Source organism: Lactuca saligna, chromosome 9 (genome assembly GCF_052625555.1).
Source record: "Lactuca saligna cultivar CGN05327 chromosome 9, ASM5262555v1, whole genome shotgun sequence".
NCBI classification, from domain to species: domain Eukaryota; kingdom Viridiplantae; phylum Streptophyta; class Magnoliopsida; order Asterales; family Asteraceae; genus Lactuca; species Lactuca saligna.
Window position 1 is genome coordinate 38,366,509 of NC_136425.1, and position 16,907 is coordinate 38,383,415.

General features: G+C 32.5%; 1 protein-coding gene across 1 annotated transcript; it reads left to right on the top strand.

Moving 5' to 3' along the window:
• Nucleotides 1-7,659: 7,659 nt before the first annotated feature.
• LOC145017929 (uncharacterized) lies at nucleotides 7,660-9,274 on the top strand. Its single transcript, XM_078975874.1, has 5 exons — nucleotides 7,660-8,436; nucleotides 8,516-8,592; nucleotides 8,662-8,718; nucleotides 8,810-8,877; nucleotides 9,020-9,274. Exons 1-5 carry the CDS (start codon nucleotides 7,788-7,790, stop codon nucleotides 9,021-9,023), a joined length of 855 nt encoding a protein of 284 aa, XP_078832000.1. The 5' UTR covers nucleotides 7,660-7,787; the 3' UTR covers nucleotides 9,024-9,274.
• Nucleotides 9,275-16,907: the final 7,633 nt, after the last annotated feature.

The following is a 16,907-nucleotide window of genomic DNA, read 5'->3' on the forward strand; positions in this document are numbered from 1 at the left end:
TAAAGTTTTAAACCGAAAAATAATAAAATTAATACAACCATATTTCATGGAACATGAATAACAAATGGAATACTAATTTTCTATTAGTCATAAATCATACATATATATTTTTTCTTAATATTAAACAAAGTATTTGATTTTACAACTGACTGGTCAATTTCGATTAGAGGGCATAAATAATAAATAAAGCTTAAAAAAATTACAAATAAAAGGGCCTATATAATGGATTATTTGTTTTATTTTAATTGGATAAGAGATCGGGTTAAATTTTTGGAAGAGATAAGATTTCAAAGGTAATCAGATTAAAATTTAATATTATTTTATTCATGATTAGTTGTACTTTATGCTTAGAGAGTTGAACGTCTTAAAAATATAATATTATTTTATTGGATATATTTATAGAAATAGTAGGATTTCTTTTATAAGTTAGTAAAGATATATATATATATATATATATATATATATATATATTAAAAGAGCGTAAAAGGAAATGTTATATGTGTTCATTAAAATGTTTGATTTGTGTATGTACACATTTAAATTGCTTTATTTTTCGCACGCATTTTACTACTATAGTTGTACAAATTATTAAGGTTTTGGTTGGTTTCACTTAGGTTGAAATCTAGTTATAGTCGAAACGCAATTGTTATGTTGCCCGATTTGGGTAGGAAAACTTTTGTAGCCTTACATTTAAGGTTCATTAAGCTTTACAACCAAAAGTTTCCGAACATAAACAATTGAGAATTGTAACTAAAACTTGAGATTGTTGTGGAAGTTTTTCATTCATCAAACTAAGAATACCAACTTAGTGAAGTCTGATGGGATTTAGGTTAACAAACAAAATTAAAACCCTTAAGTTTGCATGCAACCTAAATAGGATCTATGTTTTCTCTATTTAACCTATAACTAAGAACATCAAATAGAAACCCTAGGATATTTTCGAAAATTAAGAGAGAGGGTTTTAGGATTACATACCTTTTAGTTGTTATAACAAACAACTATAAATCCCCTTTTGATTTGTAATTAATATATTATTTTCATAACACATTAATAAACCATTTATTTAATTTATAATTCACATAATAAATTAATCTCTCTCTAAAATCATCACGTCCAAGGCAACCCAAAATAACTGTGCTATTATCAATTCAAGTATATATATATGTTTTAGTTATGGGCTTAGACACCTAATCCAACAAAGTCCTATGTAATAACCGTTAATCCTTTGTAAGTGAAGAATGCGTGTATAGATCTATACGGGTTGACACCCGCGTCTATGGTTGCTAGTTACAACCATCGTTTGATGAGACAAAACAGACTACAACTTCTTGTTTTTATCTTACTCTTTTTTATCACGACGTCGAAGAAGCGTCGTTGGAACAAGCACCAACCTATTTTTCAGTGTGCTTCACGGAGACAACTGTGCTTTACGGAGACAGGCTCAAGTCATATAGTGCGGTTATTATTCCACAAAATCCAGGATACAAAAATACTAGCACATACGAAGATAAGGCTGTATGTAGTATAAGAATTCACATGTAGAAGAATGTTTAACAAATTGTTAGTGTTTATTTATATAAAATAAACACTTAATATTCCGCTTCACCAAAATATGTTAATTTTTACTTATCCATTATAACTAAATTAACATTAATACTTGTATCAGATTACAAGTATGAGTTTCACATAAATTATATTGGTAACATTTTTAGTTATATATTTGCACAAACTTTTCTTTGCAAACATCCTATGTTTTATAATTGTTTTTTATAAAACTCACTATAGCTTGGTTATAACTCCACATAATCATGGATACAAAAATACTAATAGAATAGAACTGTATGTAGTATGTGGATTTACTCTTAGATCAAGATTAAGTGTAGTGTTTTATTTAAATAAAACAAACACTTAAGAATATACAACACAAAATTATGTTGGCTTCAACTTATATTTCATAAGTGAATCAACATCCATACTTGTATGTGATTACAAGTACAATTACATTTAGGTTAAGATGACACTCCTTATTGTTATTTTATCACTTTGAATTCTAAAAGTAACATTTTTATATAATATGATAACTGTTTGTTTTTATATAAAAATCCTCTTTTAACAACACAAACGAATCAAAACCTGTTAAACTCAGCAACAATTTTTGTTGACGTATTTTTTAAACATGTGTAATCTCAGAAAATTAGAAGCTAGATTTCAAGCCTCGTGAGTAATGGAATAACCTATCTTTTCTTGTCTTTTGTGTTGGACAATCTGTTCATGCCTTTTGCTTTTGTTAAACTATGTTTAGCTAATCTTTGTTTCGTAAACTTGTGTTTTCAAATTTTCAAATGATGTAATCCCTGTATTCGAATTTATAAAATCATGTAATGTTATTCAAGTTGTGTACTGTTCGATGTATGTTTGTTAATTGTGATCTAATTTTCAATGTCGCAACCTTGGTGCTTCCACCGCCGACCAGGGTGTGACAGAAGGAGGCACACCGCGCCTCATATATGTGTGTGTTGCACACATTGCTGACGTGTCCTCCTTTGTTTGATGCCAAGTGTTGCCTCCGCCTTGGTCCATGTCGCTAAGTTGACGCCTCTTCCTGCATGATCACGTGTCATAATCTCTATGGGCTACATGTCGGCTTTTCATGGTGCCATTCACCATGTATCTCGAAGGAGTCGGCTCTCTGACCACACCATGTGGCAGCTCCTGGTCATACCACGTCCTTGCGACAGGTTAATTTTCACAGATCTTTGGACGACCATAACTTTCGTATACACGCTCTGTTTTCGATGTTCTTTATATCATCAAATTCCTCACGATGAACGCTACAATTTTCATTAAGGTCTTAACTGCTAAATCTCACTCTAACTAAAATTTATCTTTAGATCAGTTTAAACTATTAAAGTCTGTGTAAAATTCATAACTATTTCCTATGAAATATGTTATCGACTATCTTTATATTGATAGACTCCTTATCACGATATCTTCAACTATCATTTAGATTGTTTCGGCTAACAATCAATAGATTTGAGTTTTGATTTCTGTGTCCGCATCGCTGCACTGAAACTTTGAAAAATCATAACTTCCTCATACAAAGTCAGATTTGGACGTTCTCTATATGCACGCTCTTGGTTTTACGATTACTATGACTTCAATTTAGATTTCTTAGTCTAAAAAGCAACCTATCTAAAATTAACTTTTTACAACGCGTGTAGCTGTGTCGGTTTAATCGTTGAACTTCGAAGAAGCATAACTTCTTCATACGAAGTCATATTTTAGAGCTCTTTATATATACACAATCCTTTTGGTTAAGATTACTTATCTTAAATAACCTTCTATAAAAATTTCGTATTATCGTTTGTCGATAAATTCCTTAAAAGACTTATAATAAGTAGTATGCAATGCGCGGAATTAACGATTTCCCTATTCGAGGGTTCAAATTATAATACTTATCACATATTGTATCTTAATTTTCTATCCCGAAGTTGCAACGTTACATAATGCAAATTGTGAGACATAAAATACCTTTGCTTGATGTTTTGTTGTAAGAGACAAAGAGATCAAATGATCTATTTTCGAGTATATAAGTTCTAACCGAATTTTGGAACTTCAATCAACCTTATATAGATGATAGAATCGGTTGAAAGTTGGTTAATGGGGATTACATACATTTTTGGTGCCAAAAAGATGGTTTTTAGACATAACCGAAAATGACATCATCATGATGTCACAACCGCCAGAGGCTCTACCTCATGGACCCCGTAAGGGGAGCTGCTCCTAGACCCCCCCCCCCCCCCCCCCCCCCCCCCAACCCGGGGGCTATCCCTTGGAACCCCATAACCAAGGGTGCTGCCCCCATACCCCCTTATTCCTGAGTTCATATTTGACATTCCGAGTATGCACCTACACACCTCCAATCTCAGATAGCAAACATAACTCAACCTGTCTCGATAGTTATACTAACTACACTAAAAAAAAAATCCTACTATACGATACCCATCAAGATTTAAGATTGTGAAATAATCACAAACACTAAAAACTTCAATTCTATTCACAAAAACAACTTTATTTATTTAAATGCATACCTAACTTTTTTAAATGATGATATAAATTTGAATAAGCGACATATATTAGTTTTAATATTTTGAGTGGACAATGTACATTTTTTTGAATTGAATACCTTAGTTTGAAGTTGTACATCTTTTTTTGTTAAATGGTTGCTTGTCTATTTTCTAATTTCGGTTATTTTTTGGTTTGTTAAGAAATGCCCTTGCAATATCGTTTATGGTTGTTTTTTGACTTGTTATTTAAGATTTTTATAACCTCAAAAATTTGTTTTATTATTAAAAGTGTTTATAATCTAAAAAAAGAATGCATAACATAAAAATTGAACCAAAAAAGAAAAATACGTATTGAATGAACAGAAAAGAAAAATACATATTAAAAGGAAGGATATGTAATATCAACTAGGTTATAACGCGTGTAACACACGGTTTAAATAAAACAGACTGTTATAGCAAAAAAGTTTCATTTAATAACACAATGTCAACGTTAAATTTATAATCGTTAACTAAAAAGAATATTTAAAATGGTTAGAAAAACAATAACCATTTAATATCTTTTAGTCAACATTTTGTACTCTCCTCTCAAAAGCAATCACAACTTTTTTAGAACAACATAATTTTTTTTAAGGGGAATTACAGCCAAAACCTAGACCAAATTATAGAGTTTTTCGGGTGTACTTTATCACCAATTGAATATCAGGTACTTCCTCATTGAGGGTAAACTCGTCCAAAAAAAGCCTTTAGTATTATCCATGAGTAAATAGAATTGACCATTTTTTTCATCATGCTTCTATTTTTCTAATTTTATATTATTTTCACCATTCTTATTTCTTGACACCTACGCGACCAAGCCCAAAATAAACACACAATTATGTGTGTCCTTTAATGATTATTTGTACAAATTCACATGAAAACCAATCACCATCTTCCATGCATCTAGCAAATAAAAAGGAACAAATACAAAATATGACATAAGATAATTTATAGTAATTTTAGTGGAGTTTTTTAACATTCAAATCCAAAAAACAGACATCTAACATAATGCATATGTATGTTAAAAAACAATCTATCTCATAAAAGCATTGTACTTTAAGATAAATAGAAATCACAAAAATGTCATTTTGTTAGCACGTGTACACTTAATTACATCTTCAATAAGATAACCCCAAAAAGTTAATTTGCTATTCTTTTGCATCATAGAGTATAGTAAACCAGACATAACCATGAAAGGAAAGGCAAAAGGAACTTACACCATTTATCCTCTTAGTTGTACACCCATTTGGAAAAAGATTGGAATCAATAGCTGTATAAAAGAATATTAATGATAACAAGACCATGTATTTATTCATCAAAATGTGACATGTATAGTCCAAATTGCCATTTTTTCAAGCATACAAAAATATGGAAGACACATGCAATGATTTCATATTGGTAACTTATAGGAAGAATTCAAATTTTGAGATGTGAATTTACCGAGATTTATGAGATTCATATTAATAAAAATTGATCTGCAAACTAAATCAGTTGCAGCAGCAGTGAGATTAATGCATATAAAATGGAATATGAAATTGAATGAGAAGGTGCAAAGCTGTTTAGATTCATTTTCTAGCAGGAATTTCCAACAATACCTTTATACATGGGCGAGAACATGGAGTTAAAACAGAATGAGAAGTTGCACATGGAAAATTATGGTGGAACTTATATTCTTTTATTATAGATAAAGATAAAAATGTATATTATATCTTATATCTAATCATAGAAAAGAAATGAGTATAACTTGTAATATGGGTTCGTTCCCACCAATATCTATATTATCCTCCACAAGATCATTCCAAGTAATATATTGTACTGATTGCTAGTTACACAACACCCATGGTTATTACAGAGAGAAATCAATAGCAATGTTGAAGTATTAAGCCTTAGTTCATGTAACACCTGCAAACAAAAACAAAAAAAAAATTAAGACTTCAACATCTTTAGAAATTAGAAGGGTGGATAAAAAAATATAAATTAATGATACATGGCTCTGCTTTTTCATGATTTTGTTGGTCTCTCAAATGGTCATCCAATATCTTGCATAATCAGACCAACATATCACTACTAAGATCATCAATATCAATATCAATTAGAAGAGGAAGCATAAGAACCTATAAAGAAACATCATTCTAAAATCTCATTATTATGTGGCAAGTTTGTTGCTAATAGAGACGAATCGACCCAGGTCTGATTCGTTTCTCTTGTTCTTTAGCCATGTTCTGCTTCACGCATCAGTATCATGACCAAAACCTTATTTGAAGACTTGAAAATTGGAATAAAATGGTGATCTAGGGAATTAAATGGAAGCAACAAAATCGAAACATGAACATCAAATCTAAGCTAACCAAAAACATATAAGCAAAAATATACCAAACCTAAAGAAAGTTAACCCAGATCAAGAATTCTTCGTCTTCATCCAAATATTCATGGATTGTGAGGCCTTTATCCTGATAAAAAATTCCATTCATAGCCTTCATCAAGACCCTGTTTAGGGTTTCGAATGGTGGCCGAGAGGAGAACGACTGAGAGAGAAAGTGTTCCATGTGATTCAAAAAAGGTAAACGGGAATTCTAATTCAAAAACTAATATCCTACTATTTAGGGGATGTGATAAGGTAAGAAGGGGCTAGGGTTTTGATGGGAAAACCAAATCAAACCGTATATCATCTTGAGTAGGAAATAAAGAAGAGGTTAGGCATTGTAATTTTCATTACAAAATTACGGTGGAGATGATGAGAAGATGATATATTGAATTAAATCCGAATGAGGAGAAGTAGGGATTTCAATTTTGAACAACATGATGATTTCGGGATCGTAACTTGTGATTGAGCAAGAAATGCGCCGAGACGAGAGATTGAGAGATAATGGAGCGATACAGCGAGCGGGAAAGCGAGAATAGGAGCACGTGATTTTAAGAATGTTTGTGAAAAATAATTATAAATTATGAGAAATGAGAAATTTACACGTGGACAAAATTGTACTCTTTTATTACGAGAGAAGATATGTATATAAAAAAAACTAGTTTATAACACGTGGAAAACCACGATTATAAAATTAATTAAATTTTTATAGTAAAAATTCAAAATTATTAATTAATTATTTTAAATAAATTATTATTTAAGAGTTTTTTTAGTTATATAATTTTTAATCATTGATTTAAATAAATATGTGAAATTATATCATTTGTATTATTTTTATTTTAATTTTTATTCTAATGTTATTAATTTAATGTAATTAAAGTGGAAATTTTTAAATTTGAAATTTGAAATTGAGTTGAAAAGTGACATACACTAATTCGGAGACATAATAAGATGATACATGGCAAAAGGAGAATAAAATATACATTAATTAGGAGACTAATAGGATAACACATGTCAAAAGGAAAATAAAACTATTCTTTTATTAAAATAGGGATGAAGATGTAAATAGTAAATATTAAGAAATATAAAATAAAATATATAATTGTTAAAGTGAATCGAATTGAAGTAGATTTTGGGCGCGTATTTTTAAAAAAAAAAAAAACTTATATTTTCATTAACTCAGAAGTTCTTCAGAAGTGATACAGCCCCCTAAATGTCTTCTATTCTTCAGAAGTTCTTCCCAAAAATCAAAGCTCTTATTTCACAACTATTCATATTCAGGCAGATGAATTTAGCCATTTTCTGAAAGTTCTGAAGCAAAAATGGTTGGATCGCGAAACAGGAACGACGGGGAACCCGATAACGCCACCGCCACCGCCACTACCACCTCCACCGGCACCGGCAACGGCACTGGTAACGTGGTTAACATTTCTTCTGATGTTGATTCATCTCTTTCAACATCGTCTAGTAGATGTAACGATTTCAATTCTTCCTTAAGTGCCTCTATCTCTCCAATGCCTAAGATTCCTCGAATAAGAACCAAGAACTTAGGTACACCCACTTCTACTGATAATTCAGCATTGCCATCTCCTTCAGCATCTCCATCTCCATTTCCATCTCCATCTCCATCACCTTCACCATCGCCATCGCCATCGCCATCGTCTAGTGGCAGAAGGTTCGATTCATACTTAAGTGCCTCAATCTATTCAATACCTAAGAGTTCTCCCAAGAATCCGGTAGTACCAAATAGTCCAAGAGCTCCGGTGCCAAACAGTCCAAGAACTCCGGTGCCAAACAGTCCAAGAACTCCGGTGCCAAACAGTCCAAGAACTCCGGTACCAAATAGTCCAAGAGCTCCGGTACCAAACAGTCCAAGAAGTCATTTCGTTGATGATCAAGAATCCTGGGAAAAAGCAATAGATGAGTTAAAGTCTTTTGGGCCGATCTTCTGCAAGAGAGTCAATTATGATGGTAAGTCATCAAAAGACTCCAAGAATTCATTCCATTCCTAATTTCTAATGTTATGTAAACACATTTGTGGTTTCTGTAGGAAAAGAACTCAGCTACAGTAACTGCTACCAAGTTGCAGATGCCCTTTTTGAAAGCCACAGATCTTGTATAACAGAGGTAATAAATTTGATTTCGGTTTGTTTTAATCAGTTTAATCCATTGAATGTCACTCACTAATAATTGCAGGCAGAGAATGCTGCAAGGGCTCGAAATTACACTGATGCTGCTAAATTTAGAAAACAGGTAATCCCCATTAACATATATAAAATATTACCCTAAATACTGGAATTGCTCTATTTATGAATTTTTTTTATTTTTTTATTTTTTTATGTAGGCAGACGATGCTTTCATAGCAGCTACAAAAGAAGTGTTGATAGCTTCAACAAGAATGTTTCTATATAGGTTATTTTGCAATTTAAATCCTTTTATCATAAATAAAATTCTAATATTGTTTGTACATACTGGATAATTGTGATGTTGTATTAATTTTGCAGAAACAATAACAGGATATCAAAAGATTAAATTTATTTTGTATTTTTTGCAGGTAGTTGATTATGTGACTAAATGGCTCAAACTAAAGTGTAGATTGGAGGATGATGGTGGGGTGGTGTGTTACAGGTTTGATGGAAGAAAAATCGAAATCAAATTAAGTGATTTGGATCGTTTGATGAATGTACAGGCTTAGATATTAACATGTGAAATTCTAAATAGTTACACGTAGTACTTTGGAAATAGAAAAAGATAAAAAGAAAAGGCCCGCTTGTTTGAATTTGAATGACTCATTCCGTTTCTTCAAGTCAACCAAACATGAAATGGAATGCAATGATCTATTCTCATTCCATGGTATTGTCTATTCCATTCTTTTATGATTACATTCCATCCTCATAACCAGACCCTTGATAGTTGATAAAGAAAAAAGACATGGATGTATAATATAGTTATACTATGCACTAACTGAAATCAAGTCATATATGGGTAATGATGTATGCATGGATAAACTGTTGTACACATAAGGTCATTTTCTTCTCCAGACTAGACTAAATGACCATTTTACCCTTGAAAACAAATTTCAAAATATATTCATCAAAAACAATTTTAATGTGAGGAAACACAAAGGGAGAATAGGTAAAGAGTTAGTGTCTTGATACATTAAACCATGTTTTTTTGCTTAACCTATTAAGTCATTTTATCCCGATTAAGTCAAAAATAACAAATAAAATGCCTCGTCTATGATTATGAAAATAACAAGCAAACATTGAACTATTTATATAGCCACATCTGGAGCATTTCACTGCTTTTCAAATAAATGAGACAATTTCAATTAGTCTAGCTAAAAAAGTCAGTTCGCATTATATTTTAAGTCAAACAGGTCAAATATTAAAAATTGGTTAAAAATAAAAACAGGTCAATTAGGGACTACATACATATTACCAGTTAAATTTCTTTTATAGAATAGTTATACGAGCACAACTGCAACAAAGGAATAGTCATATGAATATTTTGTTATTTTTTGCATTCAATCAATCTACTTGAGTTATAGTATTCATGAGTGAAACCTCATAACCAGATGATCAGGGGTAAAGAGGGAATAACCATACATATAGCAATTTAATGAGATTGGAAGAAGGGATACCCAAACAATGGAAATATTCTAAGCCATCAGCTACATATATAGAACCTACAAATAGCAATTAAATAAGTGGGGTAAGGCTAAAAAGAGAATAAATACGCATATAAGAACACTAAATGGTACTAAGAAGATGAAGGGTATAAAGGTCATTTTAATGCAATACAAACGATAAAAATAGTATAATTGAAACTTCTCCTAATAAGTATCAATTTGAAACATAAATATGATATCCCTACCTATGTTATTACAGTTCAAGCACGATCATCCATTCATCCTTACATTTGTTTCTATCAAAACATTAGACTTTATCCTGTATTCCTGTTTAGATGTCAAGGCATCCTACTTTGTTTATTTATTCATTATGGAGAATTATGTTGCTAAGTAGAATACCATAATAAGAAAAAATTGGAAGTAGAGTGCTATAATTGTGTAGGTTTTTTGAAAGTACAACACTTCAATGTGACGCATTTTTAGAATCAGATCTTCATTAGCAAAAACAACCATAACTTCTTGATGATTTAAACTCTTTATTTATAATGAAATTGCAATATTTTTTTTAGTCATGAATGACAGTCAAAAAGGATATACTTGAATTGATAATCCGAGAGCATCTTACTTTAATACTTATATATGTGAGACTAAAAACACTTGTCCGATTGGGCATTTCAATTACGCTCCTGTAAATCAAAAATAAGCTTAAGATAAGCAAATATGATGAGGATTTGACCGGTTTGACTTGAGGTCAAACTTGGAGGAATTAGATTGCTAATTGAAGATTTATTTCTTTTGGTGCTAGTCGGTTTGCGGGTTTGAGCCGTGCAAGGTGTAAGGGTGTTGCTGTGCTTTTTCGGTTCTTCAGTTTAGGTGAGTTTCTCACTATGCCACATATCTCATTGTATATCCTTTACATGGTAGGATAGAGATATTGTTAGAGTACAAGTATGCCAGTTGGCTAGGCTGGTAAGGTCTTGCCTGTTGATCGTATGATACTGTTAGGGGTTATGTTTGGTTAGGATAACTGGGTAGGCCAGTTATCAGGATTATGTATAAGTGACCAACTAATAACTTAATTGAGAAGTGGTTTATGGTAGGGTAACTAGGGAATGCTAGTTGTTAAGGGTATAAATATGCTAGTATCTGTTAGGTGTTTATGTTACATGGTTAGGTGATAATCATATCTTGGGTTCTATGTGGTGTAAGTTCTGATAGCCTGAGAACTCCTAGCCTAATGCATGATTGTGATGTTCTTGTCTGACTGTTCGCTCTCCGGTGGGTCATTTGTTTAATTGTTTATCTGATCCCTAACTACATATGACTTTATGTATTGTATGAAAGACCAAGATATGACCCCTGAAAAATTGTATAAAAGGCCAGGATCTGACCGTTGAGTCCTTGACAATTATATGAAAGACTAGGATCTGGCCTCTGAAAGTTGTATAGAAGACTAGGATCTAACCCACGACAGTTGAATGTAAGACCAGGATTTAGCCATCGACATTGTAAGGAAAGACCATGATTTGTCTCATGGAAAAATGTGCATGTAAGACTATGATTTGACCCATAACATTCACCCAAAGTTAGAGCAGACCCATTATTTCTTGTATGATTGTTAGGTATGTTTACCTGGATAGGAGATTTGGCTGGTCGGCGCTAGAGCCGAACACTTTGTATGGATGCATTGTATGTATGATGAAATTATGTGATATATTGGGGAACTCACTAAACTTTATGCTTACAGTTGTGGATTAAACATTTTGCAGGTCGTTCATGAGAAGAGCTCGACGGAACTGTACACACGCATGGAAGATGTTCTTTTCCGCGGTTTTGTAAATATAGCTATGATAATGTATGGTTTCAATTAAACAAATGTTACTCAATGGTTTTTGAAGCAAAGGTTTAATTAGTTATTTTATTTTAAAAATGAAAAATCTCTTGGTAATTTTCGGGATGTTACAAAATATTTTCATCTTTTTATACCAATTATATAATTAATTTTTTTTATCTTATTATATAAATAGATTTGTTGTCAAGCGTGGTTTCCAAGGGTTATAACCTAATGTGTGTTTTTGTGTATGTGTGTGTCTATATATATATATATATATATATATATATATATATATATATATATATATATATATATATATATAATTCTTCATACACGACACATGTTTATAGAAATGATAATTATATATGTATTGTGTACATGTTATATGGATAAATATTATGGTTATGTAATTGTTTTATAAATCTTATTATAAACTTAACAAACTATGTTAAATAACGTTTATAATTAAAAGAATATTTTGAATAAATAATATATATGAAGGTTGTAGTAGTTGTGAATATGAACTCGTGAGTATAAAGATCGTCAAAATCTGACAAAGTATGAAAAAGTTGTGATTTTTCGAAGTTACACATTACAATGTATTACGCTGATATTTATTATAAAATACGAAAAGAAAATATATTATTCGTTAGCCAAAGTAATGTAAATGAAAGTTGATGTACACTCTATACGAGATTATGAAACCATGGACATGAAGAACGTCGAGATCAGATCTTTTATGAAGAAGTTATGAATTTCACAACATATTTCACGGTGTGCTCTTTATTACGTATAAAGTGAAAACAGATTGTAAATTAGATGTTAAGATCTAAAGGAAAGTTGTAGCACACAGAATTATGAAACCGTGGATATAAAGAACGTCAAAAACGTAGCGCGTATACGAAAGTTACAATTTTCCAAAGAAACAATAATTTTCCCTATAAATCAAGAGCTCTCCAATCCCACTTAACCCGGGATGACGTGGCAGCATCGGAAGCCACCACGTGACAGCTGCAGACCCCATTCCCCTTACCAATCGTACGATGGAATGGCACCATAAGAATGCAATATGTGGTAGGGTGCGACACGCTTTTCAAAAATTCCTATAAATAACCTCATTTTTCTCACATTTTTTCACACCTTTCTTTCTCAACTTTTCCAGCACTCTCGGGATACGATTTTTATGAGTTTGTGTAGAATCTTAGCAAGGCACTACAACTTTGGAAAACCTGAAAAAAAGTATTTAGCGATGAAGTTACACTCGCGAAATTTCTGACTTCGCTAGAAAGCCTAGTAAGTTGAGTTGCACTTACTATGCTTTTAACTGTAACTTATATTTAACTTCATTATCATTATTATGAACCTATAAATAAGATTTATCAGTAATTTTAGTTATAATATTGAATTACTGATTGATCTACTTACATGTGTGATGTCTTGGCAAGATATTAGTGAAGTGTTGTAAGTGGATTTTCCAAACAATATATTTATATACCAAACACATCCTACCTCCAATATGATCTTACATGGTCATTCCTTATTTGATAGAACTTAGTATTCTTTAGGATTAATGAAGAATCTGAGATATTGTTATTATAGTATCGAATAAAATAAATGATGACTAAAACTTAGTAATATTTGTATTTAGGTTATTTAAAAGAAAAATTAAAAGTGCTAGATAATGAGTTAACCTACCTGAAAGTCTTCTACCTTTAATCAGGTGACTACATAGGTACTTTCATGAGCACGATCTTAATAGAAAGTATTTATTACTTAAAATATTAAATATATACTAAATGCTTACTATTTGTATTTTGTGCTAAATGTATACCCTCTATTATGATAGTATTGCATGAACAAGAAATTATATTGGAAGTTGATTACATGTATTATAGTATTGTCTAGTTATAAAATAAGGATTGTAAATGATGCTTAGTTCGAAGTAAGCTGAATAAGTAAGTAGTCTCATTCTTGGTTAAGGTGTGAGATTAAAGCGAAGTGTAGTAGTCCTCTGCTTTCTAGACATCCATAAATGGTGAGTTTGTATCAGATAACAAGTGAGTATATATGGGCCATCTACTAGAGTAATATGACAACACTTGATTATTCTAGATGATCTTGAGAATTACGTTGTTAGTGTGAACTTATAACCCATAGACACGAATGAAATGGGATACCATATTTATTAAATACCGTGACATCCCCAAATTTACGGTAATTTTAAAAATTTTATTTATATTTTAAAAAAGAGTATTTCTTTTGTTCTAGAGTTGGTCCCAAAAATATTATTTCAATGTGAGATAATATTAACACTAAACATTTCCAAAGAAACGTTGAATATTGATATCTTTTTAGAACTTGGGATGTCATAACCGATACAAAACATAAGCATAAACAAATTTTACATTAATTTATACTAATGATCTACGTCTCTTTCAATCTCTCAGTGTAATGTGTCTTTGCATCGATACCACTAATACAAATAAACTGAGTGGGTCAAGTTGGGAAACCTGATGAGATAATATTGTTTTCAACCAACAATAATATAGTTAATTTGTTTATTCACACATTTCATGTCAAACAATTAACCAGATTACTCATCCCCGTTTTCTTTATTTATTCCGCCCTAAGGATTTATCCTAAGGTTCATCTCCTATATAGCATTTACCTATCATCACATTTCCTTATTTGTTTGTTGTTAAGGACTTTTCCTAAGGATCATCACCTACATCGCATAGATAGTATTGTTTCGGGGATTGCTCCCCCAATACATGTACAATAAGAGTTAGAGTATCATCACATGAATATGTAGTTACTACATCGCCTGAACTAGTAAGTCATCACCTACAGGTTATGAGCCTGTCGGTGTTTCCATATGACTTGTTTAGATTAGTCAGTGGTCACCATCTATACTCCGGTAGATGACTACATAGCAACATCGCTAGTCAAGGCCAAGGCACATCCTAATCATCTCCTATTTATCATCACTTGTTTATCGTCACCTACCATCGCATATCCATCATCTCCTATTTATCACTGCCTATTTATCATCACCTATTTATCATCGCCTATCTACCATCACCTATCTACCATCACCTATCTATCATCCCCTATCACTACCCAATACATATTTATAAATGTATAATACTTATATGATTAAATCAGTTAAACATCATCTCAAAATATATTATCTAACACATAATATTCACAGCAAAGATAATAAGCACATAGGCATGTAATTATCTAGATACTTCATATCTATGTGTAAAATGAAAGTAACTATGTAGCCACTTGTTAAAGTGACGACTCGAAACTCGGACAATGCTTCTCTTCTAGCAACTGTCTTTTTCTTTGATGTAAACTAATATCATTATCACTAACTCTTAGTGTAATATTTCTTGTGACTAATCATGTAACACCCATAAAATTCATAAAAATTTTAAACTTTTCAAAACATCCAGAAATCACCATTTATTACAGATTGTTTTCAAAATAGTTTAACATCAGAGAAATCCCAGAAATCATAACATAAGATGCGAGGAGGTGCACGATCAGGCCTTCATCTTCCCGCGATCATCCGAAGTACCTGAAACAAAATCCACAACTGTAAGCCCGAAGCTTAGCGAGTTCCCCCAAAATACCAACGTCATACAAACCAGACAATGTCATAAATAAACAATATGCATACGAGTCTTTAGCATAACTGGACCGCCTCACCGGGCCTTCAGCCTATCTGGCCCACTCTTAGAACCTTCAGTGTGTCTGAACCGCCCTACCGGGCCTTCAGCCTGTCTGGACCGTTCTCCGGGGCCTTTGGCCTGACCTTCAGTCTATCCGGGATGCCCTAGGTCTGTTGGCCTTTAGCACAAAGTAGGACCGCCTCAACCCACCCGCCATCAAACATCAACATAAACACTAGCTAGCATGTACATACAGTCATACTGATCTAACAGATCACTAATCATAACATCATCCTATATACCAAGATACAAATATAACAAATCACTAAACATAGCATCATCCAATATACCAGGATATAGATCTAATAGATCACTAAACATATCATCATACGATAAACCAATATACAATCAAAAGGGCTGGCCTTGGTAACTTAGATCCTGTTAGTATAGTGAGTCACCTCACAAAAAGCACTAAATGATAAGATCCAACTCCCAAAACATAGCTCCGAACTCAACTGCCTACAACCACCATGTGATCAATTCCATTAAAATCTTGAATTACCCAAAATACCCTCCATGTCAAACTTGGTCAACCATGGTCAAAGTCAAAGTTACCAGTTAAGGTCAATCGTCCATGTTGACCCAACTCGTCGAGTTCCTTCAGTGCTCAGAAAAACGGGAAAAACCCGAGTTAACTCACCGAGTTGTTAGAACAACTCGTCGAGTTCCTACAATATCCAAAAAATAGGAATAACTCGATTCACCTCGCCGAGTTGGCTAGGCAAATCGTCGAGTTCTCCCAGTATTAAAGCATTCATCCAATTCCCAAGCGAAAATAATGCCTCAAACCATAGATTTGGTCCCTTAGGACTGCAATACCACGTAAAGTTGCTAACTTTACGTCCATGCATGGCATCAAGAGGCTAAAACACTAAAAAAATCTTATTAATGGACTTAGGGCAGGAAGGAGGGCCAAGACTTGATAAAGCCTGAAACTTTAGGCCCAAGGAGGCCATGAGATGTCCAGATCTAAAGCCATAGCTTCATGACATGCTCAAATCCAAGAATGACTCCAATATAAGCTAATAATGGCCATAAACTCTCAAGGGAAGAGATCTAGCAAAAGAATGGTCAAGGTATCGACTTTATACCTTAATATGGCTGCCACAACAGAGAAATTCCCGGATCTAAAGCTTCTCCCTTCAACTATGCATCACCAACTTGAAACTCCTTCAAGAAAGCACCAAAGAAACGCTCTTTAAAATCACACACACTCAAAATGGGAGATGAGGCACGA